The 23,632-nt window shown below is 47.9% G+C and overlaps 2 protein-coding genes across 3 annotated transcripts; both read left to right on the top strand.

Annotated features, from left to right (window-relative positions):
* Positions 1-147: 147 nt before the first annotated feature.
* On the top strand, positions 148-8,537 carry MTA2 (metastasis associated 1 family member 2). Of its 2 annotated transcripts, none has more exons than XM_031459451.2 (18): positions 148-625; positions 1,372-1,439; positions 1,804-1,897; positions 3,464-3,581; positions 3,707-3,770; positions 3,956-4,073; positions 4,364-4,466; positions 4,668-4,767; positions 4,924-5,112; positions 5,211-5,285; positions 5,404-5,462; positions 5,634-5,731; positions 5,853-5,992; positions 6,255-6,483; positions 6,679-6,768; positions 7,129-7,247; positions 7,340-7,482; positions 7,700-8,537. In XM_031459451.2, the coding sequence occupies exons 1-18, from the start codon at positions 598-600 to the stop codon at positions 7,863-7,865; spliced, it is 2,001 nt and encodes a 666-aa protein (XP_031315311.1). In that variant the 5' UTR covers positions 148-597; the 3' UTR covers positions 7,866-8,537. The 2 variants fall into 2 exon arrangements, with proteins under 2 accessions (XP_031315311.1, XP_031315312.1); XM_031459452.2 differs by lacking the exon at positions 148-625 and adding an exon at positions 970-1,019.
* A 1,594-nt stretch (positions 8,538-10,131) lies between these two features.
* TUT1 (terminal uridylyl transferase 1, U6 snRNA-specific) lies at positions 10,132-23,363 on the top strand. The gene is made up of 9 exons (XM_010982994.3): positions 10,132-10,302; positions 11,734-11,924; positions 18,218-18,533; positions 18,716-18,816; positions 20,035-20,504; positions 21,093-21,202; positions 21,367-21,477; positions 21,655-21,747; positions 22,151-23,363. The coding sequence occupies exons 1-9, from the start codon at positions 10,221-10,223 to the stop codon at positions 23,299-23,301; spliced, it is 2,625 nt and encodes an 874-aa protein (XP_010981296.2). The 5' UTR covers positions 10,132-10,220; the 3' UTR covers positions 23,302-23,363.
* Positions 23,364-23,632: the final 269 nt, after the last annotated feature.

A 23,632-nucleotide genomic window follows, 5' to 3' on the forward strand; every position in this document is an offset into this window, starting at 1 on the left:
GGGCCGCAGCTAGAGCTGCAGGGCTCGGGCCAGGAGAGAGTTAAGCCCAACTCCCCTCCGGCCCTCAGAGGCGGGGCCGAGCAACAACGGAAATAACCGAGCGCCGGGCAGCTGTCGGGCGGAGGGAGCCGAACTGTTTCCGGAAGTAGCCGAACTTTGGGGTCTCGCTCTCCGACTGGAGCCGACCGCTGGGCCTTGTTCTCCGGATCCGGCGAAGGTGTACCGGAAGGAGGCGAACGCCGAAGCGGGCAGGGCAAGGTTTCGCGGCTGCCGGCAGAGCCCAACGTCTGGTGGGGCTCGACGAGGGCGGGGGGAGCTGAAGCCTGGCTCCGGTCCGGCGGGACCCGAGCTCGTTCCGGAAGAAGCCGAGCGGACCGGCGCCGGCCCCTGCGTCCCGGGCGTGAGGCTGTAGAGGCGGCGGCGACAGCGCGGGCCGGGATGAACCGCGACGGCTGAGGCTGCGGAGGTGCCGGCTGAGCGGGCCCGACCGAGACTTCGGCGAAGCGCCAGCCCCTCGCTCGGGGCTTCTCTTGGAGCCCTGCCCCCGCGAGCCTCCCGGACTCCTTTGTGCGGCCGGAGGCGGCGGCGGGAACGGCCATGGCGGCCAACATGTACCGAGTGGGGGGTAAGTACTGGGTGTAGGGGCTGGGGGCCTGGGGCAGGAGAGGTTGGGGCCGGGACCGGAGACGCTCTGCAGCGGGCGGCGAGGGGAGCCGCCTGTGGGGCGGCGTGGTCCCGAGCGCGGACCGGAACCGGAACCAGGAGCACAGGGAGCGGGGGCGCAGGGACCGCGACGCGGCCGAGCTCCGACTCCGGGAGAGGCTTCGGGCAGCCCGACGGCACTCTCGGCTGCATCTGGGGCCGCCGGGGTCGGGGAGTGGACTTGGGAAAGTGGTTCCGAAGGAGCTGACAGGGCAGGCAGTGGGCGCGAAGGGCCGGGGAGACCGCTTTGCCACCTGCGGGGGAGCCGCCGGAGGTTTCCTCTCCCCAGGCGTTACTGTGCGCCTCATTTCGCAAAGGTGGGGGCCCTGCGCTAGAGTGAGCAACCTCTCTCTTGCCCGAGACCAGGGTGCGACTTCATCGCTGAGTTAAGGGAACTGCCGGGGATCCCCCTGCTTCTTGTCTCCTTCTTACGGCTCACTGTTTAGTGAAGTATCTGATTTTAGAACTAGGTGGTTAAGGGTGGGGGTGGGGCATCTCTCCCTTAATTTCTGTTACTCTCTCCACTTCCACATTTCAGCGTCCTCTCTACCCAGACCCTTATCTAGTTTTGGTCCACTCTCAGGCCTACTTTCGCTCCTCCTACCCTGGTGCACGGCTCTCCCACCTACTCCTCTGATCTTCCCGGTTCTTCCCCACCCCCTCCTACAGATTACGTCTATTTTGAGAACTCCTCCAGCAATCCTTACCTGGTTAGAAGGATTGAAGAGCTCAACAAGGTGAGTGGAGCAGAGTCCTGCCCCCCCCCCCACCCCGTGGTCTGTTTCTTCGGAGGTCTCTAACTTCAAGGAGAGAGAGAGAAAGAACACCAACCCTATCCTATAGGAGTACCCATTCATATTCATTCATTCATTCCACGTATTCAGGAAAGGCTACTGAGAGCTTAGTAGGAACTTTACTGTTCTATTTCTTGGGGGCTAAGGAAAGGGATTTGGAAGTCTGTCCTTAAGTGTAAATCTTTTTATTCATACTTTTTTGGGTTTTTCTTACATCCCTTAGAAATTTGTTCACCGTTGTTAGTTTTTTCTTATTCATTTCCACTTTCAAATGAATAGTTTTCACCACCATTTTTTCTCCCCTTAGACTGCAAATGGAAATGTGGAAGCAAAGGTTGTGTGCCTTTTCCGGCGAAGGGACATTTCTAGTAGCCTCAACAGCCTGGCTGATAGTAATGCCAGTGAGTATCTTCGTACCCTACCCTCGGCCTCTGTCTCCCCTTGCCCATGATCTGAGGCCTGGGCATGTCCCCGCAGGTGTTTCTCTTGGTAGCATGCCCAAGGAAGAGATGTGAGTTTTGGGGTGGGAAATGCCTGGTCTGCAGAGGGAGGCCTGTTTTTACATGTTGGTTTGGAAGCAGGGTGGAGAGACCATGATAAGGAAAGCCAGGATTTGGTTTGTGTGTGAGTGTGTCTATGTGAACTGGTGTATATAAAAGAGATGATAGTATTTAAATAGGGGATGAGGAAGAGCTTTAGAGAAGCAGGATTCTTGGGGGACAGTTTTGGGTATGTTAGGATAATGGGTGGTGACCATGATGTCAAAGTGAGAGGAAAAGACTGTACTTAGAAGGTTGAATAATAGGGAAGCAGTGTTATTTTGTGATCACGAGGTGATAAGAATGTATTGATGGGAAAGAACAGGAAGCTAGGTAAGTTTAGCGCTTTTCCTCTTTCTCACCTATCCTGGCTTCCTTGCTACTCCATTCTACATTTTTCCCTTTTACCCTATCCTTCTTCTCTTTCCACTTTCATCTTCTTTTTAAATATATATCCTTCAGTTTTCCTTAGTTTCTTTTTCCTTTACTGCTTTGACTTTCCTCCTCTTATTCTTCCTTCCTAAATTATCTTCCTTTGGGCAAGTTAGGCTTTGCAATTGGGCATGAAGGGGTTAACGAGGAGCTGAGCCTACCAAGTTCTCTGGCCCACTGGGGTTTCTAGTCCCATCTGGCAGGGGCTGACCTTGGCCTTGTCCAATCAGAAAGGGTGTAGGGGGTGTGGTCCCTAGCACAGGGTTTCCGGAGCACACAGGCGAGGGGTGGAGCCTAAGGCACACCCCTGACCCCCCTTTCTCCCTGAGGTTGGGAACAATGCACCAATGAGCCTGGGCTTGTGGCTTTTCTGCCCCCTCCCTGTTTGGTTGGCACCCAGCCAAAGTTAACCCTTTTCACCAGGGTTTCAAGGCAAGTTGCAGCTCCTTGGGGAGGAAGGTGTTGGTGCTGTCTTATGAGATACTGTCCTTGAAAGCCCCCACAAACAGTTATTAGCCAAGTAGAAGACAAGGGATAGTTAGGCTTGCATGCGATGTTTAAGAGCAGAGTCTCCTGAAATTTGCAGAGGAACTGGTAAACACAGTCTTGTGTGGTGCATTTTCATCTTACTGGATTTCTCGACCCCAGCCTAGTTGAGCTAAAAAGAGACAAGTGTGATACTCTTGCTGGGCCTGGTATGGGCAGTTTTGTGCTGTATGAGTGGTGTCTGAGCATTGGCACCTGGGACTGGGGTGTATTTCTGTGGCATTCGTTGTACTCTCAGCAGCTCTTCTCTAAGAGCACTAGTGATGGAGAGTTGGGAGCATCTGTAACGGGGAGAAGGCTAAGCAGGAAAGGTAAGGGTATGAAGGCAGGTGCCTGGGAAATGTGAGGAAAACAAGTGAGATAGGAAATGTTTTCCCTGGGTTAGAGATTCTAAAGTGGCTTCTTTCTGAATTGGTTTCTGACTCCGTTTCTTTCTCCTTAATATCCCAGGGGAGTTTGAGGAGGAATCAAAGCAGCCAGGGGTGTCGGAACAGCAGCGACATCAACTGAAGCACCGGGAGCTTTTTCTTTCTCGCCAATTTGAGTCGTTACCAGCTACCCACATAAGGTAAAGTCTAATCAGGGCCACTGTGGCCTATGTGCACTTACTTAGAAGGAGGCCCTAGTGTACTGGCGATGCTGCGCAGAGGTAAGGAGGAGCTCACCAGGGTTTTCTTGACTTCTCTCCTGTAGGGGGAAATGCAGTGTGACCCTCTTGAATGAGACAGATATCTTGAGCCAGTACCTGGAAAAGGAGGTGAGAAAGAGGTGTACGGAGAAGAGGGAGGGGAGTGGGTATTGCCCCAAGAGGTAGGAAGAAAGTCAGGCTGTGGTGAGGTACAGGTTGACAGAGTGCCCGTCTCGGGGACTCTGGATACACCCTACTGCCCCCTGCCTCTGAGGATTGCTACTCTGCTTACCTTCTCTCTTCTCCATCTCCAGGACTGCTTTTTTTACTCACTGGTGTTTGACCCTGTGCAGAAGACGCTTCTAGCTGACCAAGGGGAGATCCGAGTTGGTTGCAAATACCAAGCTGAGATCCCAGATCGCCTGGCAGAGGGTATGCAACGTGACAGACTTATTCATAGCTACTGGGTTGTCTAACATCATAGTCTCTGCATGGTGTGCCCTGAAGTTTTGTGGTGCAGTCTGCGTGCCTTTTTGCTGTGACCGTGACAGGGTGGGACCTTAGGAACCTGAAAGAGGTGGATGGGCACGTTGGGTAGAGAAGGCTGAGAGTTGAAGGTGGCTGATAGAATCCAAGGAGGAGTCGAGGAGGAGTGAGGTGTTACTGTGAGTGTCAAAGACACCTTTTATTCTCCCTCATGATACCATTTCCCTGTTCCCTAGGGGAATCTGATAATCGGAACCAACAAAAGATGGAGATGAAAGTCTGGGACCCAGACAACCCTCTCACAGACCGGCAGATTGATCAGTTTCTCGTGGTGGCCCGGTGAGGGGTGGGTGGATGGGGGAGATGGGCCGGGGGAGGTGTGGACATAGTTCTGAGTCATGTTCTTCAAGATGGACTTTATTTACTTATTTTTGGCATGGATGTTTTCCTTTTTTTTTTTTTTTTTTTCTCATCTGGCTTAGCTCCTCAGCCCACTCGCGCTTTCTTCTTTCCCTCTTGACTTCTCACTCTCTCCCTCAGAGCTGTGGGGACCTTCGCAAGAGCCCTAGATTGCAGCAGCTCCATTCGGCAGCCAAGCTTGCACATGAGTGCAGCTGCCGCCTCCCGAGATATCACCCTGGTGAGCAGAAGTTGGTGGGTAGTTGGGAAGGCTGGGCTCTGTGGGGACTTTGCAGAGAGGAGGGTGTCTCTGGGGGAGTGGGAATGTTTAAAGAGCAGCAGGAGAGTGGTGCTGAGGGTTTCAGGTCATCACCATTGTTTGCCGCCTCTCCTGTAGTTTCACGCAATGGATACACTGCAGAGGAATGGCTATGACCTGGCTAAGGCCATGTCAACCCTGGTGCCCCAGGGGGGTCCAGTGCTGTGTCGGGATGAGATGGAGGAATGGTCAGCCTCAGAGGCCATGCTGTTTGAGGAGGCCCTGGAGAAGTACGGGAAGGATTTCAATGATATTCGCCAGGACTTTGTAAGTGGATGGCGCTGGGAGGAGCAGTGGAAGAGATGACAGGTGAGGGAACCAGGACCTGGGGCAGATAGAGCTCATCCTTCCCTCTACGTCCTTAGCTACCCTGGAAGTCACTGGCCAGCATAGTTCAGTTTTACTACATGTGGAAGACCACAGACCGCTATATTCAGCAGGTAAGGTTGGCTGGGGAGGCTGGACCAGAGACCTCCTGCTCACCTCTGTCTTTGAAGTTGATGACATCCTCCCTGCTGAGATAATCTGAGCTATTTTTAATTTTTCTCCTTCCTGCAGAAAAGATTGAAAGCTGCTGAAGCAGACAGCAAGCTAAAACAAGTCTACATACCCACCTAGTAAGTGTGATGGGGAGAGAGGCGTGTTTCCCTTCTCTGCCCCTAACCTTTGCTTTCCTTAGTGATTGGAGGTGGGCAGGAGATGGGGTCAAATTGTTATAGAGACAAAGTAGAAATGGATTCTTCTCCTTGACCAGTTCCTGGTTTCTCCCCCTCTGCTTCCCCTTTTAGCACCAAACCAAACCCTAACCAGATCATCTCTGTGGGCTCAAAACCTGGCATGAATGGGGCTGGATTCCAGAAGGGCCTGACTTGCGAGAGTTGCCACAGTGAGTTCCAGGGTGGGAAAGGGATACTGGGGGGTGAGCAGGGTGTTTTCTCTGGCCCGAGAACCTGAGAGGCTCCAGTGGCATTTACCCTCAACCTTTCCTTCTCTCCATGCTCTTGCAGCCACACAGTCTGCCCAGTGGTACGCCTGGGGCCCACCCAACATGCAGTGTCGCCTGTGTGCTTCCTGTTGGATCTACTGGAAGAAGTACGGGGGACTGAAGACTCCAACCCAGCTTGAGGGGGCTGCTCGGGGCACCACAGTAAGGATTGATGGGGGATAGGCCGGGGAGAGCAGTAAGCTTATTGATGTGAGCTTTGGGCGAAGGCCAGAACACCCAACTCCAATAAGGTGATGGTTTGTTTGCCTAGGGGTAGGGGGTGGTACTTGATAGAAGTCAGGGAGCCAGGTGGGTCAGGACGGCAACAAAGAGATCAGGCAGGAATAAAATGCCCTCTGCAGAGAATGGAAGAAGGAAGCCTGGGTGTCTATCTGTGTTCTCCTTTTTACCTCTGTCCTTACAGGAGCCACACTCAAGAGGTCATTTGTCCAGACCCGAAGCCCAAAGTCTCTCCCCTTATACAACCAGCGCCAACCGGGCCAAGCTGCTGGCTAAGAACAGGCAAACATTCCTGCTCCAGACCACGAAGCTGACCCGTCTTGCCAGACGCATGTGCAGGGACCTGTTACAGCCGAGGAGGGCTGCCCGACGCCCCTACGCCCCTATCAATGCCAATGCCATCAAGGCAGAGTGTAAGGGCAGGAGTGCCGGGGCTAGTGGCAGGTTTGGGGTTGCTTTGGCCAGAGACCAGTGTTTCTCTGGATGTGTAATGACAGTAGGGATAGTAGGCCACAAGGGTTTGTCCAGGAGATTAGACATGGCTCCTGGCCCCAAAAGAGACCTGAATAGTGAAGCCCCCTTCAAATGCTTTCATCTTTGTTCTCCAGGCTCCATTCGACTTCCTAAGGCTGCCAAGACTCCATTGAAGATTCACCCTCTGGTGCGGCTCCCCTTGGCAACTATCGTCAAAGATCTGGGTAAGGGAAGGAGAACTAGACTGGATACAGGGTGCGTATAGGGTGGTGTCTGGCTAAAGTAACAGATATCAGTCCTATTATTATCAAGACCCTTCTCTTCCCCTGCTTTTTTCTTTCCCATTAAGTCCAAAAAGATTTAGTCTAATAGACTGTACTTTTGTAGGTTAAAATGTTTTTTGATAAGCTCTCCAGTATAACTATATACTGATTAATAAGATCATACTCATATGACTTTTGTAGTACTGGTAATTGCTTGCTAGATCCCTCTCCCATCACTACTTTTGGGGATGCCCAGGGAAACTGCATAGAGAAGAAGAGGTATGAAAGTTCTCTAAGGTTGCCTTTATGTTTTTCTGACAGTGGCCCAGGCACCTCTGAAACCAAAAACACCTCGAGGTACTAAGACACCGATCAACAGAAACCAGCTGACCCAGAACCGGGGCCTGGGGGGCATTATGGTGAAACGGGCCTACGAGACTGTGAGTTGACAGACTGGAGTGGGCCAAGTTGAGTTGGGTGGGCTTTTATTTATGCTAGGTGTCTGAGAATCCCCTCTCTCGCCCTTTTCCAGATGGCAGGAGTCCCCTTCTCTGCCAATGGAAGGCCTCTGGCCTCAGGGATTCGCTCAAGCTCACAGCCAGCAGCCAAGCGACAGAAACTCAACCCAGCTGATGCCCCCAATCCTGTGGTGTTTGTGGCCACAAAAGATACCAGGTAGGGAGCCCACCATGGGAGGGGTGGAGAGGTTGACAAGCCAGATTGGTGGCTATGGGAAATAGGAGTATCTGAGCAAGACCAGCTCTAGGAAGACTGGGTGCAGGGTGGGGATGCTCTGAAAGAATGGGCTGGAAGGTGGAATTGCAGTGTGGAATGTGGAATTTCACCTTGAAGGTCTTTGCTTTCTCTGTTGCCCTCTTCTTTTCCTGGCCAGAGCCCTACGGAAGGCTCTGACCCACCTGGAAATGCGGCGAGCTGCCCGCCGGCCCAACCTGCCTCTGAAGGTGAAGCCACCGCTGATTGCAGTGCGGGCCCCAGTCCCTCTTCCTCCATCCTCACATCCTGCCAGCACCAACGAGCCCATTGTCCTGGAGGATTGAGCATCTGTGGGGAAGGGAGGTGGGCTGAAAGCTAGAGGGTGGGTGCACAGGGCACCCAGCCTCCCTTCCCTCTAGCATCAAAGGGAAGAACTAAGGAGGGAGGGAGGGAGCAAGTAGTGTGTCTTTGGAGGGGTTGGGCGCCCTCTAGTGTTACCACTTCGAGGCTTGTCCCCTTCCAGTGCTTCTCCATGCCTAGTGATGGAGGGCAGACCACCAGAACTTGGCCCATTGTGGGAATCTAGCCTGTTTTGGGGGGTAGGACCCACAGTTGTCTTGGACAGTTTTGGGGGGAGGGTTTTTTAAAATTTTTAAAAAGTTTTGCCTCCCTTTGTGAAAGGGGATGGGAGAGGGGAAGAGTAAACAGATATCAGGTGGTGGTATCTGGCTGAGGGAGGGGGGCGTGCACTGCCATGACTGCCATGTCTGTCTTTTTGGTTTTTTTTTCTAATTGGGGGTTTTTCTTCCTGTCCGGTGTCCGGACCTTCCTAATTGGAGTTTGAGACCCCTAAGCTGGCATCAATCCCAGCCTATGCTCACTCTTTCCTTCCCTCCCCTTGCCCCTTCTGCCTTTTGTACGCCAATTCTCAGAAATAAAGATCTTTTGTCCGTTTTTTTTAACCTTGGATTCTGTAACTGGTTCTTATAGTAACAAATAAAAAGCTGTTTTCTTCAGCTCTTCCTGGCTCAGCTATTCTCTGCTGTGTGTGTGTGTGTTTGTGTGTGTGTGTGTGTGTGTGCTGGAGGCATGTGTTTTTGGGAAAATAAAGAACAAAGGACGGTAGAGAAGGTACAGATGGGGCTTGCCCTGAGTACAGGTTTATGAGACACGCAGCCTGGACATGTGACCTGCTCCATCTTGCTTTCTTGTTGGATCCAAACTGCTCCCCAGCTCCCTATGGTACTGGTGCCCAAGGACCATCGTGGCTCAGATTCATTAAAACCAGTTGGGATGAGCTGGTTCTCAGAATGGCTGACGGCTTCCATAGGAGTGTGTGTGAAGGTGCTTCTTTATTTCCCAACTCTCACTCCCCTCTCCGTAAATTTTATGTAGGGGATTCTGGGAGTTGCTAGAGGCCAGAGCAAGATGTAGCCCACTTTGGGGATAATGTAGGATCACACCATCTAGCTCTGTGGTGTATTTGCAGAGACTACTGCTTCAAGTATCCCCAAGGCCAGCTTCAGCAACTGCCTTGATATAGGGGCTCAGTCTAGTGCTGTTTCCTGCTTTTTTAGGTGTGGGAGACAGATTAGACGCTTAAACCAGTCTCAACAGGAGGAGTACCTTAGGAGAGAGAACAAGAAGTTAGGCCGACTTTGTTCTCCTTGAGCACTTTCTTTAGAGATGGGGAACAGCCTCAGCAATTGTGACTTACTCAAGGTTACAGACCTTGAGATGTCTGCCTTAAGTCAGTTGCTCGTTCCACAGTCCAAAGCTGTGGGCTGATCAAACACACCAAGAGCTACTACTTAGCCCAGCTGATAGGCCCTTCTATCTCACGGTCCCTGTCCCTAGGGCCTCAGCCAGCACCTCGGTAGTGTGGGAGGAACTGGCCACTATAACAGTCTTGGGGAAAGCAGCACACTCCAACGTCTTCATTCAGTTGCCATCATAGTTTCCGCCGCATGCATTTTAAGTGGGCCAGTGGTTCTTGCGCCTGGTGAGTACACTCCATGCAGCACGCTATCGCAGAAAGAAAGCCAACTGGCTGTGGCCCCGTGGAGCCCGGAAGGTGCCAGATGGGGGCAGAGCTCTTCAACCAGGGCTAGAAAGAGGTCGCAGAACACCCATTCTGGGAGAGGACCGACGGCTGAAGGAGAAAGTAACAGCCTTGAGGAGGTTGGGAGTCTAGGGACAGCCCGTGCTTCGTGGAGGCTGCTCATCCTCCGCCTTTATTCGCCAAGTTAATATGGGGTTGATACAGCCGCATGGGTCTCTATTGCCCCTTGAAGGAGGGCACAGACTGCCCACCACTACCTAGCAACGAAACAGCCGGCTGTCAAAGGAGCGGGCCGCGCACAGAACCCGGCGCCTGCCTTTGCGGCTGCTTTATGAATATTCATACTCTTTGAGCCAATCAACGCCTGAACAGCTCAGAGCACACCAACTGGCTTGCCGAATGCAGATAAGCACCGTAGACCGTCTTCCTAAAGCCGGCAGATATTTAGCACGGGCTGGAAGCGGAACCCTGAGTGGAAAGAAGTCTGTTTTCGGAAGAGTGTGCCGCGCGATTGGCCGACTTCTACGTCACTTCCTATTGGACGGGCGGAAGTTGCTTTCCAGCGCTTGGCAATTTGTAGGAGTGAGTTCCGGTCGTGGCCGAAGTGGTTGCATTTTGTTAGTGCCGAAGGGTCGCGATGGCTGAGGTGGATTCGGATGTCGAACCGCTGCCTCGTGGGGGTTTCCGCTGCTGCCTCTGCCACGTCACTACAGCCAACCGTAAGCGGTGGCTAGTGAGGGGGGGGGGGTGTGTTTGTGGGCTTTCGTCTTTGGGTCCTAGCGAAAAGTTAGGGTTGTAGGTCATAGTTCTTGTCAAGTCTGTTGGTAGGGTCTCACCTCTCTTTTCACTCCGCCGTCCAACGGAATTACAGACTGGGGAGAGTCCCACCACCTTACGCTCCATCTTCTTGGTATTCGAAATCTCCACGACGAAAGTTTCGTTATTTTATTCCCTCTTTAATTGTCATCTATTGGACATCCCCTTTGCGCCTGGTACTCCGCTGGGCTCCGGGGTGGGGAAAGGGGATTTAGAGATGAAGGAGCTCACCATCTAGACGGCAATTCCAATGCCCAATAGATGAGTTTGGAAAGCTGCGGAATCACAGAGAAGATAGTAGTTGAGGGAAGCCCTACAGAAGAGCTTCCCAAAGGCAGAGATTGGTGAAGAAGCATGGTATGCATGTCCGGAACGTGGGTTTGGTAAAGGAGACAAGGTCTTTTTATGACAGCGCGAGGGGCTTAGTGAAACCTCAAATTCCGCTTTTGAAGTCTGGAATCATAATCTCCCCTAAACATGCTCTTCTATTCTTTTCCTTTGTGAATGGCACTACCATTGTCCAGTCGGGCAGGCCAGAAATCCAGGATAGTCTTCCCTGGCCCCACATACACATTGATGATATCAAGCAGCTGACCCAAAGTGTAATAAAAAATAAATAGCAGCTAAGTTTTCCCACATTCACCATGTATCAGACTTCTTGCAAAGGGCTATATATGAATAATACTTACGTGGTAGGTACTATTGTTGTCTGCTTTTATATCTGAGGAGACATACACATTGAGGTTAAGTAACTTCCCCAAATCTCACATAGCTTGAAAGAGCTGGGATTTGATTTTGGGGTAGTGTGACTTCTGATCTTGCATATGTAATCTCTATACTATACCCAGAAATGATAAATGGGAACTAGTCTAGGGTCTTGATGTATTTAGTTCTTTTTTATATGACCTGGATAAGTTATCTGTTAATTTCTTTACAATGTGCAGGTGTTGCTTTACTTAGCACTTATAGATGGTTTAAGAAATAAATACTTGGGGATAAAAGGGAGAGAGGGTATATAGCTCAATGGTAGTGTGTGCTTAGCATGCATGAAGTCCTGGGTTCAATCCCCAGTGCCTCTGTTAAAAAAAAAAAAAAACTAATTACCACCCCCCCAAGAAAAAAAAAGAAATACCCTCGTGTATAGCCAGTTCTCCTGGGAATCACTAAGAATGCACCATGCAGACGAATGGACAGACAAGAGAGGAAGCTGAAGAGCCAGGACTTTGTTATTCAAAGGTCACACTTTCTATGGCTTGGAAGAATCCGTAGGATATGGCTATGCAGGTGTGCTGAAGAGCCATTTGGATGTTTTTGTCTCATGCTTGTCTTTGCAGGACCCAGCCTAGATGCCCACCTGGGAGGTCGGAAGCACCGGCACCTGGTGGAATTACGAGCTGCCCGAAAAGCCCAGGGACTTCGAAGTGTGTTTGTCAGTGGCTTTCCCCGGGATGTGGATTCTACTCAGCTCTCTGAGTACTTCCAGGCATTTGGACCTGTGGCCAGTGTTGTCATGGACAAGGATAAGGTAGAATGAATGGCTCTGGGGGCAAAGAATGAGTCAGGTGTCCTGCATACCAAAAGAAACAAGAGAGAAACTGTAGCTTGTTTCTGCTGGTTCCTAATCTGGATTGCCCTTGATGGATACCCCAGTACTTGGGCTAGTCTGGCTCTGTGAGTCTCTCACCCTCACCCCCTACCCCTGTTTGGATGTTATCAGTTCACCAGAATTAGTTATTGGGGAACTTGTTGGTCATTTATTTATTCAATCTTTTATTTGCCAAATACTTAATGAACTGCTAACTTTGTACTGTGAACTGCGCTTAGAGCTGCATTCTGAGTAGTGAAGAGGATAGACATGGTCCCTGCTTGCACATGCCTTACAGTCCAATGAAGAAAGTAGACAATTAAATGAATAGCTACTGCAGTGAAGTGGGTGCTTTAAGACCACATTATCAGGAGATCTAGCCTAACCTTATAAGAGACTGGTGATAATCCAGCCAGCAGTTTAACTTATGCTGAGAGGTACTGAGTTATCTGGTTAGAACAGCGTGTCCTCTGGACAGTGCAAGACAAACAGACTTATTCTTTGTGATCCTTTTGTTTTGCTTCCATGCTGACCTTTTGTCGGAGTCTCTTTAGTCCCCTGGAAAAAGTTCACTGTTGTGGGTCTGTGCTCTGTGGTCGTATTATAATTCTGAGGCTACACTCTGGTTTTGTAGGTGTGGCTTAGGTGATCCCCAATCTACTTAGCAGCCCAGGTCTTCTCTTGGTATGGGGTGGGGTCTGTTTTTCTTAGGGACTGCATTCATCAACTGACCTACAGTGGCTCAAACAAAAAGGGCTTAATTGTTCTCTTACAACAAGAAGTCCAGACCTGGGCCATCCAGGGTTTTACCGTTCTCCTGCTCTGTCATTATTGGCATTGGCTCTCACTTCATAGTTGTGATAATGCTGCTTCCATATCTTCAGGCAAGAAGAAGGAGAAGGTTGAAGGGCAGAGTATAAAAGGCTAGTGTCAGCTGAGTCTGACACCCACCCCTCTTTACTTTATTTCCCAGGAAAATACCTTTTCCAGAGGCCTTTTCAGCAGCTGTCTCCTTATATTTCATTGGCCAGAACTATCACATGGTTACTCCTAGCTACAGGGAAGTCTGGGAAATGAAGTTTTTTTAGCAGGGCACTTTGACCCTCTGAACAAAAATTAGGGTTCTGTTAGTAAGGGAAAAATGGGAGAATATATATTGGTGAGCAGTTGGCAGTGGCTGTCCCAGGTGACTTCTTCAGAAAGCTCAGTGCCCCCATTTTTGCTCAAATTTATTTCAGTTGTAAAGAAAGAACTTTCCTGAACTTAAAGCTCAAGTTTTTGAGGCTTCTGATTGTGACAATAATGACTACAATTTTTATTAAGCAATTATGCACCAATTATGTGGCAAGTACTTTACATACACTATCTTACTTAGTCTCCACAACATTTCCTCGAGATCATCACTGGGAAGTTGGAGATTTGGGGGAATCCCTACTTGGGGGGCAGTCACAAGTTACTTAACCTCTCTGAATTTTAGTAATTTGTAATTTTTTAATTTGTAAAAAGGGAACAATAATACATACTTTGTTGTAGGAGTCTTATGAGACTTGGAAATAGCTTGTATGAACTTGGTTTGTAATAGGCCCTCATTAAATGGTGGCTCTACCTGGGGATGCTGCTGTTGAGAGGAGAAAAATGTCTGGGGCACAAGCTCCTGAATCTGCTAATCTTGCCCTCCCTGATGCCTTCTTTGCGATTCTTGAGAGAAATATGTGCACAAAGACAAGGCCAAGCAAAGAGACACTTAATTTCTAGCTAAGGCTTTGGCTGCAAACTTGGTGTAGTACTGCAATATGGTGAGCTGTGTGATTCCTCAGAGTCAGAAAATTGGCCTGGGCGGGTTCAGGTGGCTGCCCTTCTCCTTAGGTTCCCTGTAGTTCTTTGTGCTATTTGGCATAGGGTAGAAGTAAGGGTAAAAAGGGTACCCTCCCTTTTATTTTCAATTGAGACATGACTTACACAGCATAAATTAAAATAATAAAGTGTACAATTTGGTGGTGGTTAGTATATGTACAAGGTTCGGCAACCCTCATGTGGTATGATTCCAGAATGTCTTTTAGCACCCCCAAAAGAAACTGCATACCCATTATCTGTCATTCTCCACATGAGATTGAGGACTGGGTGCTGGCGAAGCTGTCACCTGGTTAATTTTTTGTATATGGTGTGAGGTAGGGGTCCAACATCATTCTTTTGCACGTGATGATCCAGTTGTCCCAGCACCACGTTTTGAGGAGACTATTCGTTCCCCATTTGAATGGTCTTAGCACCTTTGTTGAAAATCAGTTGGTCATACATGTATGGGTTTATTTCTGGAGTCTCAGTTACATTCCTGTCATCTGAATGTCTGTCTTTATGCCTGTACCACAGTCATAATTTTTAATTAAAATTTTAAAAATTGAGGTAACATTGGTTTATAACATTATATGTTTTACATGTACAACATTGTATTTCTTTTTTTTAATTTATTAAAAAAAATTTTTTTTTAATGGAGGTACTGGGGATTGAACCCAGGACCTTGTGCATGCTAAGCATGTGCTCAACCACTGAGCTATACCCTCCTCCAACATTATATTTCTATTTATTTCTATTTTTGTGTACCCTACAGCATGATCACCACCAAAAATTTAGTTTCCATCCATCAGTATACAGTTGATTCCCTTTACCCATTTTGTACCTCCATCCATCAGTATACAGTTGATTCCCTTTACCCATTTTGTACCTCCTTCCCCTCTGGTAATCAGTACTCTTCTCTGTATCTATGTGTTTGTTTTTGTTTTTTCATTAATTTTGTTTGTTTGTTTTTATATTCCACATAGGAGTGAAGTCATACAGTATTCGTCTATCTCTGTCTTATTTCATTTAGGGTGAGATCAAGGTCCATCCACGTTACTGCAAATGGCAAGATTTGTTTCTTTTTTTTTTTAATAGCTGAGTAGTATTCCATTGTATATATACTCATCTTCTTTATCCATTCATCCATTAAATGGCACATAGGTTGTTTCCATATGTTGGATATTGTAAATAATGCTAACATAGGATTGCATATATGTTTTCGAATTAGTGTTTTTGCTTTCTTTGGATAATACCCAGGAGTGGAATTGCTGGATTGTATAGTAGGTTTATTTTAAATTTTTGAGGAATCTCTATATTGTCTTCCATAGTGGCTGCACTACTTTTATATTACCAACAGTGCACGAGGGTTCTCTTTTCTCCACATCCTCACCCACATTTAATTCTTGCCTTTTTTTTTTTATAGTAGCCATTCTAATAGGCATGAGGTGATATCTCATTGTAGTTTACACTTGCATTTCCTTGATGATTAGTGACATTGAATATATTTTCATGTAACTGTTGGCCATCTGTATGTCTTTGGAAAAATGTCTCTTCAGCCTCTCTTGCTTTTTTTTTTTTTTAACTTTCCCCCCCCACCTCTGCTTATTTTTCAATTGAGATGTTTAGGTTTTTTTTTGTTTGTTTGTTTTTGTTTTTTTTTTGGTGGGGGGTAATAAGGTTTATTTATTTAAATGGAGGTACTGGGGATTGAACCCAGAACCTTGTGCATGCTAAGCATGTGCTCTACCACTGAGCTATATACCTTTCCCAGCGAGATATTAATCCTTTATCAGATATATCATTTGCAAATACCTTTTCCCATTTGCTGGGTTGTCTTTTTATTTTGTTGATGGTTTCCTTTGCTCTGTAGAAGCTTTTTAGTTTGATGTAGTCCCATTTGTTTGTTTTTGCTTTTGTTTCCCTTGCCCAAGGAGACATATCTAGAAAGATATTGTTAAGACCAATGTCAAAGAGTATACTGCCTTTGTTTTCTTCTAGGAGTTTTATGGTTTCAGGTGTTACATTCAAGTGTTTAATCTATTTTGAGTTGATTTTTGTGTATGGTGTGAGATAGTGGTCTAGTTTCATTTTTTTTGCATGTGGCTGTCAAGTTTTCACAACAGCCATTTATTGAAGAGACTATTCTTTCTTCGTTATATGTTCTTTGCTCCTTGTTGTAAATTAATTGTCCATATACACATGGGTTTATTTCTGGGTCCTCAATTCTGTTCCATTGATCTATGTGCCTGTTTTTCTGCTAATAGGATTTTTTTTTTTTTTGCCTACTATGACTTTGTAATATAGTGCAAAATCAGGGAGTGTGATGCTTCCAGCTTTGTTCTTCTTTTTTTTTATTTTCCAGAATTGCTTTGGCTATTTGAGGTCATTTGTGGTTCCATGTACATTTTAGAATTTTTTGTTCTGTTTTTGTGAAAAATCTCCTTGAGATTTTGATAAGGATTGCATTGAATCTGTAGATTGCTTTAGGATTTTTAACAATGTTAATTCTTCCGATCCATGAGCATGGAATGTCTTTCCACTTATTTGTGTGTTCAGTTTCTTTTAATACTCTTATAGTTTTCAGTGTACAGGTCTTTCACCTACTTGGTTAAATTTATTCCTAGGTGTTTTATTCTTTTTTTTGTGATTGTCAATGGGATTATTTTCTTAATTTCTCTTTCTGCTGGCTCATTGTTAGCATATAGAAGCACAACAGATTTTTATACGTTGACTTTTGTACTCTGCACCTTTACTGTAGCCATTTATTATTTCTAATTTTTTTGGTGGAGTCTTTAAGGTTTTATATATGTAAAGTCATGTCATCCACAAATAGTGACAGTTTTGCTTCTCCTTTCCAGTTGGATACTTTTTATTTCTTTTTCTTGCCTAATTGCTCTGGCTAGGACTTCCAATACTATGTTGAATAAGAGTGGGCATCCTTGTCTTATTCTTGATTTTAGAGGGATACCTTTCAGTTTTTCACCATTGAGTATGATGTTAGCTGTGGTTTTGTCATATATGACCTTTATTACGCTGAGGTACATTCCTTCTGTACCCACTTTACTAAGAGTTTTTAATCATAAATGGGTGTTGAATCTTATCAAATGCTTTTTCTGCATCTGTTGAGGTGACCATATAATTTTTACGTTTCAGTTTGTTAAAGTATGTGTCATGTTGATTGATTTGTGGATGTTGAACTATCCCTGCATCCCTGAAATAAATCCCGTGTGATTCTGGTGTATGATCCTTTCAATGTACTATTATATTCAATTTGGTAATATTTTGTTGAAGATTTTTGCATCTACGTTACTCAGAGATATTAGCCTCTAATTTTTTGTGTGTGTGTTCTTTGGTTTTGGTATGGGTGATGTTGGCCTTGAAAAATAAGTTAGGAAAAGTTCCCTCCTCTTCAATTTTTGGGAATAGTTTGAGAAGGATAGATAGTAAATCTTTGTTTGGTTGAATTCACCTGTGAAACTGTCTGGTCCTGGACTCTTTTTGCGGGGGAGCTTTTCAAGGACTGTTTCAGTCTTCTTGCTAGTGATCAGTCTATTCAGATTTTCCATTTCTCCATGATTTAGTCTTGGAAGGTTGTGTGATTTTAAGAATTTGTCCCTTCTAGGTTGTCCAATTTGTTGGTGTATAGCTGTTTATAATATTCTCTTACTGTTTGTTTTCTGTGGTATCCATTGCTATTTTTTCTCTTTTGCTTCTTATTTCATTTATCAGAGCCTTCTCTCTTTTTTCTTGGTGAATCTAGCTAAAGGTTTGTCAGTACTACCACACTGTCTTGATTACCATAGTGGGTACCTTTTTATAAGCAGGATAAGGTTCTAGCTTTACCACTGAAGAGAATATAAAATAATACAGACTTCTGTCCCAAAGTAGTCATATTTTTTTGTGCTCCTGCTAACATTTTACCTTAAAAAAATGGTCCAATGAGTATCATTAAATTCAACCAAATAGCAACACTGCTGTCATATTGCTGTTACTCCTAAATAGTAAGTTTGTTGAAGATAGAACTTACGTGTTTATATTTATGCCTAACACAGTGATCATTACATGGATTCTTAATATTAAAAGAGTCTTATTAAAGCAGGAAAAGTTAGGGGATGAGTCATAGTATAAGCAGTGAAATGTCATTGGGAAGAGTAGGGGATGATGAAATAGGTAAAATGAGGTTTTCAGAAGCAGACCTGGATGAGAATAAAATGTGTGGGATAGGAGTGAGGGAGATAATTGTTTCCCCAAATATGTTCCCTGTTGTTATGGAAACAGCAAACAGACATTCCCAATTTATAGGGTGGTCCCCATTTTAAAGATTCTCACCCACGGTTAGACCATGTGTTTGGATTCTTGGTTCCAGAACCATCATCCCTGTCCCTGTTGTGGTTTGACAGGGAGTGTTTGCCATCGTGGAGATGGGGGACGTGGCTACCCGGGAAGCTGTCCTGTCACAGCCTCAGCACAGCCTGGGGGGCCATCGCCTGAGGGTCCGGCCACGGGAGCAGAAAGAGTTTCAGAGCCCAGCCTCCAAGTCCCCTAAAGGAGCCGCCCCCGATAGTCACCAGCTGGCTAAAGCACTAGCTGAGGCTCCGGACGTGGGGGCACAGATGGTGAAGCTGGTGGGGCTGAGGGAGCTCTCCGAGGCTGAGCGGCAGCTTCGGAGCCTCGTGGTGGCCCTGATGCAGGAGGTCTTCACAGAGTTCTTCCCTGGTGAGTCGCCTCCCTCATCGTGTCTGAGCCCTCCCTGTCCTTCCTTCGCTGTCTGCATCCCCTGTCCTCCCTCAGCCAGCAGTGTTCATTTACTTGCTTTTCCATCTCTGTGCCCTGTTATGTTCTTCCACTAGTTAGTCCCTGCAGTGTCTCTTGACCTTTCTTCTCTGCTTTGCACCCAGGCTGTGTGGTCCATCCTTTTGGCTCTTCCATAAACAGCTTTGATGTCCATGGCTGTGATCTTGACCTCTTCCTGGATCTGGGGGACTTGGAAGAGCCCCAGGTATGTGACCAGGGCGGCAGCTGTGAAGAGGCAGTGGGAATGGCCATGTGACTCTTGGCAAGCACTTATCTCATGCCTTAGTTCCTCATCTGTAGAATGGGGATAGGACCTGCCTGAAAGTGTTATTGTAACTGGAGAGATGTGAATGTGTGTGGGTATTGGATAGGATGAAATAAATTGACATGAGATAGATGGCACTTGTAACAGGAAGAAAGCCAGATTTCAAAATGGCGTGTATCATATCTTATTGGGGTGGGTGGAATATATACATATACATACATATATATATATATAAATCTCCAATAAGATATTATAACATATACATAACCCATTATTGTATGTGTGTGTATATGTATGTATACATATACACCCCCCCCCCATGTTTTTGCTTATCTGTATTTTTCTAACATCTAATGTACAGATTCTGCCTTGGGAATAGGAAAGGGTTATTTTGTTTTGTTTTGTTTTGGTTCTTGGTGGTGGGGGGAGCTAATAGGGTTTATTGATTTATCCATTTATTTTTAATGGAAGTACTGGAGGTTGAATCTAGGACCTTGTGCATGCTAAGCCCAAGTTTTTAAATACACTATTTGCAGGTTCACAGCTAAATTGAGCAGAATGTACAGGGTTCCCATTTACCCCTCCCACAAAAGTTTTTTTTTTTTATTTCTTTTTTCATTCTCTCTCTCCCTCCACACACACACACACACACACTCACAGTTTATATTTTCTGAATCATTTGACAGTAGGTTGCATACATCATGCCCCTTTGGTCCTTAATGTTCTTGTGTGTATTACCTAAGAACAAAGGTACTCCAGTGTATAACCACATTACAGCGCTCGAGTTGAGGAAATGTTACAGTGGTAAAATATAAAAGCGCTTTACAAAATGAATCTACGTTCCATACTTGTTTTGTCAGCTACCCTGACAGTGGATAGCTGTGTCGTCTTTTTAGTCTTCTTCAATCTGAAAGAGTTCCACTGCTTTTTTTAATTTTTCATGACATAATATTTTTGTAGAATACAGACCATTTATTTCATGGCATAAAAAGGTTAATTTTAAAAAGGGCTCATGAGGATTAAATGAATTAATACTCTAAGGCCTTTAGAATAGGTCCTGGCCCATAAGAGTCAGTAATAGATATATCTTGGGGCTGGAATGTTCCCCAGTTAGGCGACAGCAGGAGAGGCATTTACTCAGCTTGTTTCCATCCCCAGCCAGCCCCCAAGGCTCCACAGTCTCCATCCTTGGACTCAGCCCTGGCATCTCCACTGGACCCTCAAGCCCTGGCCTGCACCCCAACCTCTCCTCCAGACTCACAGCCTCCAGCTTCTCCCCAAGACTCAGAAGCCCTGGACTTTGAAGTTCCTTCTTCCTCCCGGGCACCCCGGACCCCAGACTCTGCTTTGGCCTCTGAGACCGTCGCCTCTCCCCATTCCCTGCCTCCAGCCTCACCACTGCTGGAGGACCCAGGAGAGGGGGACCTGGGGAAGGCCGTGGAACTGGCAGAGGCCCTGAAGGGGGAGAAATCAGAAGTGGGGGGCATGCTGGAGCTGGTGGGATCCATTCTTCGGGGCTGTGTCCCTGGAGTGTACCGAGTCCACACTGTGCCCTCTGCCCGACGTCCTGTGGTCAAGTTCTGCCATCGTCCTTCGGGTCTCCATGGTGACATCTCCTTCAGTAATCGGTACCTCTGTTTAGGAGGTGGGGAGGTGGGCAAGCTGGGCACTCTAGGGTGGGTGAGGAGGGACCCCTGCACCCACTGAGTCTTGAGGTTGTCCTTGTTTGGTCCTGTCTTTTTGACACTCATCTCATGTCTGGCTTTCATTTCAATGTTCAGAATGTGTGTTTCTTGGGATACTGTTTTTAAGGATTTAGGAAAGAGTTCCGTGGTTGGATAGTTTGGGAAATGCTAAGTTAAACACGACGGGTTTCTCCCTTTCCTCCCTCTCCCCCACTTCCTCTTACCCCCTCTTTCTCCTTTCCTTCCTTTCTCCCCTCTTCCTATCTTTGTTTCTTTGCATAGTAAAGACTCTGATCAGTCTTGTAATAACATGCTCTGTGACTGTCCAAGACATTTGTAGGATGTAGTGTTTCCCAAACACATTTGACATTCTTTTGTACACACTCTGGCCAGACCATGTCAGAAGACACTGTGGGAAACCCTCTTTTGGCCTTATTCCAGCTGGCCCCCATTACACAAGTCTGGAATAAGAGCTGGGGTAGGGGTGATAGGATCCTGAGCCCTAACACCCTTGACTCCTCTCTGTCCCAGGCTGGCGCTGCATAACTCCCGCTTCCTGAGTCTCTGCTCTGAGCTGGATGGGCGAGTACGGCCCCTTGTGTACACTCTGCGCTGCTGGGCTCAGGGTCGAGGACTGTCAGGTGAGAATGAGTCAGGACAGGCTTGGGGCAGTGTTGGTGTCGGGGCAAAGGCAGGGATTCAGGGAGAGGAGGAAGGTAGGTCCAGGAGCTGGGGTTCAGAAAGCTGCCTATGAAGAGAGCAGAAACACCTCTAATCTAACTGGAATTATTAATTATTTACCCAGGGAGTGGCCCACTTCTCAATAACTACGCTTTGACCTTGCTCGTGATCTATTTCCTTCAGACCAGGGACCCTCCTGTGTTGCCCACAGTGTCCCAGCTCACCCAGAAAGCAGGTACAGCAACCCAACTTCCACCCGCCCTATCTCCTTAGCTTCATCTGTCTTCTTCATCTCACTTAGACACACTGAGCTTCCCTGGGAATGAGATCTCTGCTATCACCCCCATTTCCACACCCTTCCTTCTCAGTCTTCCTGCTTGCAGGCTGACCCTCACCATTTTCACTTTCGTAGGTGAGGGTGAACAGGTGGAGGTTGATGGCTGGGACTGTAGTTTCCCCAGGGATGCCTCAAGACTGGAGCCCAGCACCAACAAAGAGCCCCTGAGTGAGTTTGGGGAGCCTGTTAGAAACTAATAAATGATGCTAATCACAACAGTGGGTAACATACATCACACAGTTACTGTGTGCCAGGCCTGGTTCTCACAGCAGCCTCGTGGGATAGCTAATATTGTTCTTGCCACTTTACAGATAAAGAAACCATGCCTTGGAGTAATTAAGTGGCTTGCCCAAGGTTACCAAGGTTGTCAAGGCCAGTAAGGGGAAGGAGCAGTACTGGGAGGCATGGGGAGACAGGTTTGACTTCTTGTTTATAGGGATTGGAGGAGCCTGGCTCTGGCACTCTTCTCAGCCACTTGGGCGAGAAAAAGAAGGGAATGGCTCTGGTGCAGGGCTGACCTCAGTTCTGGCCTCTAAATGACCCCTTTTCCCTGGTCTTCCTCCTCCTCCAGGTTCCCTGCTGGCCCAGTTCTTCTCCTGCGTCTCTTGTTGGGATCTTCGTGGCTCACTGCTGTCCCTGCGGGAGGGTCAGGCATTGCCTGTGGCAGGGGGCCTGCCCTCTAATCTCTGGGAGGGCCTGCGCCTTGGCCCCATGAATCTCCAGGACCCTTTTGACCTGAGTCACAATGTGGCAGCCAATGTGACCAGCCGGGTGGCTGGGCGGCTACAGAACTGCTGCCGAGCAGCAGCCAATTACTGCCGAAGCCTCCAGTACCAGCGCCGTTCCTCCCGAGGTCGGGACTGGGGGCTGCTTCCCCTTCTGCAGCCCAGCTCCCCTAGCTCCCTGCTGTCTGCAACACCCATCCCTTTACCCCCGGCTCCCTTCACCCAGCTCACTGCTGCCCTGGTCCAGGTGTTAAGGGAAGCATTGGGGTGCCATATAGAACAGGGAACCAAGAGACTGCGGTCAGAGGGAGTTGGAACTGGGGAATCTCCCCAGGGAGGAACAAGCAAACGATTGAAACTAGACAGTGAGAAAAATAGCTGTGAGGAGGGGCAGGAGGAGCAGCAGGGATGTGCAGGGGACCACGGTGAAGATGGGGTGGAAGAAATGGTGATAGAGGTTGGGGAGACAGTGCAGGACTGGGCCATGAGGAGCCCTGGGCAGCCAGGGGAGCTGCCCCTGACAACCAGAAAGCATCCAGCCACTGGAGAAGAGGGGCAGTCAGGCCCTGCAGCGCTGGCTGAGCAGGGGCCCAAAAGACCTGAGGCCACCCAAGAAAGGTCTGAGGGCGAGACAGAGAAGGGGGCTTCGCTTTCCTCAGTGAGCTGGCGCTGTGCCTTGTGGCACCGAGTATGGCAGGGGCGGCGGCGTGCCCGGAGACGTTTGCAGCAGCAAACCAAGGAGGGAGATGGAGGCAGTGCTGGCACAGGAGCAGGATGGCTGGCAACTGAGGCGCGGGTAACTCGGGAGCTGAGAGGACTGAGCAGTGCTGAACAGAGGCCAGAGGCTGAGCCGCTCCTGACCTTTGTGGCATCTGCCTCCCAGGCTGACCAGACTCTCACTGTGACCCCACTCCAGGATTCTCAAGGCCTGTTCCCCGATCTCCATCATTTCTTACAGGTTTTCCTCCCTCAAGCACTTCGGAATCTCCTCAAGTGAAGATGGGGGCCCTAAAGGGCAATAAAGCTGATAGTTTATTAATAAACGCTATAGTTTCCTGATTTCCACCTGGTAATCAATCATCCTCCTTCCGCCCGGTCCTCCCCTTCCCCAGACCTTACTGCAGCCTTCTCAGAGGTGCCTTCTATGGCCACCGTAAAACAGGTTCTCTCAGCTTGTGTCCAGAACGTTTACCACAGTTTGCAGGGAGTGCCCAGGATGAGTGTGTCTGGCACCTGGATCCCACGCAGTCGAGTACTCCAAAGATGGAGTGCTGGGTGGTGGCTTGAAACGCACCTGTCAGGAGAGCCAAGTTTGCTTCCACATCTAT

This window comes from Camelus dromedarius, chromosome 12, assembly GCF_036321535.1.
Source record: "Camelus dromedarius isolate mCamDro1 chromosome 12, mCamDro1.pat, whole genome shotgun sequence".
Lineage (NCBI taxonomy): Eukaryota > Metazoa > Chordata > Mammalia > Artiodactyla > Camelidae > Camelus > Camelus dromedarius.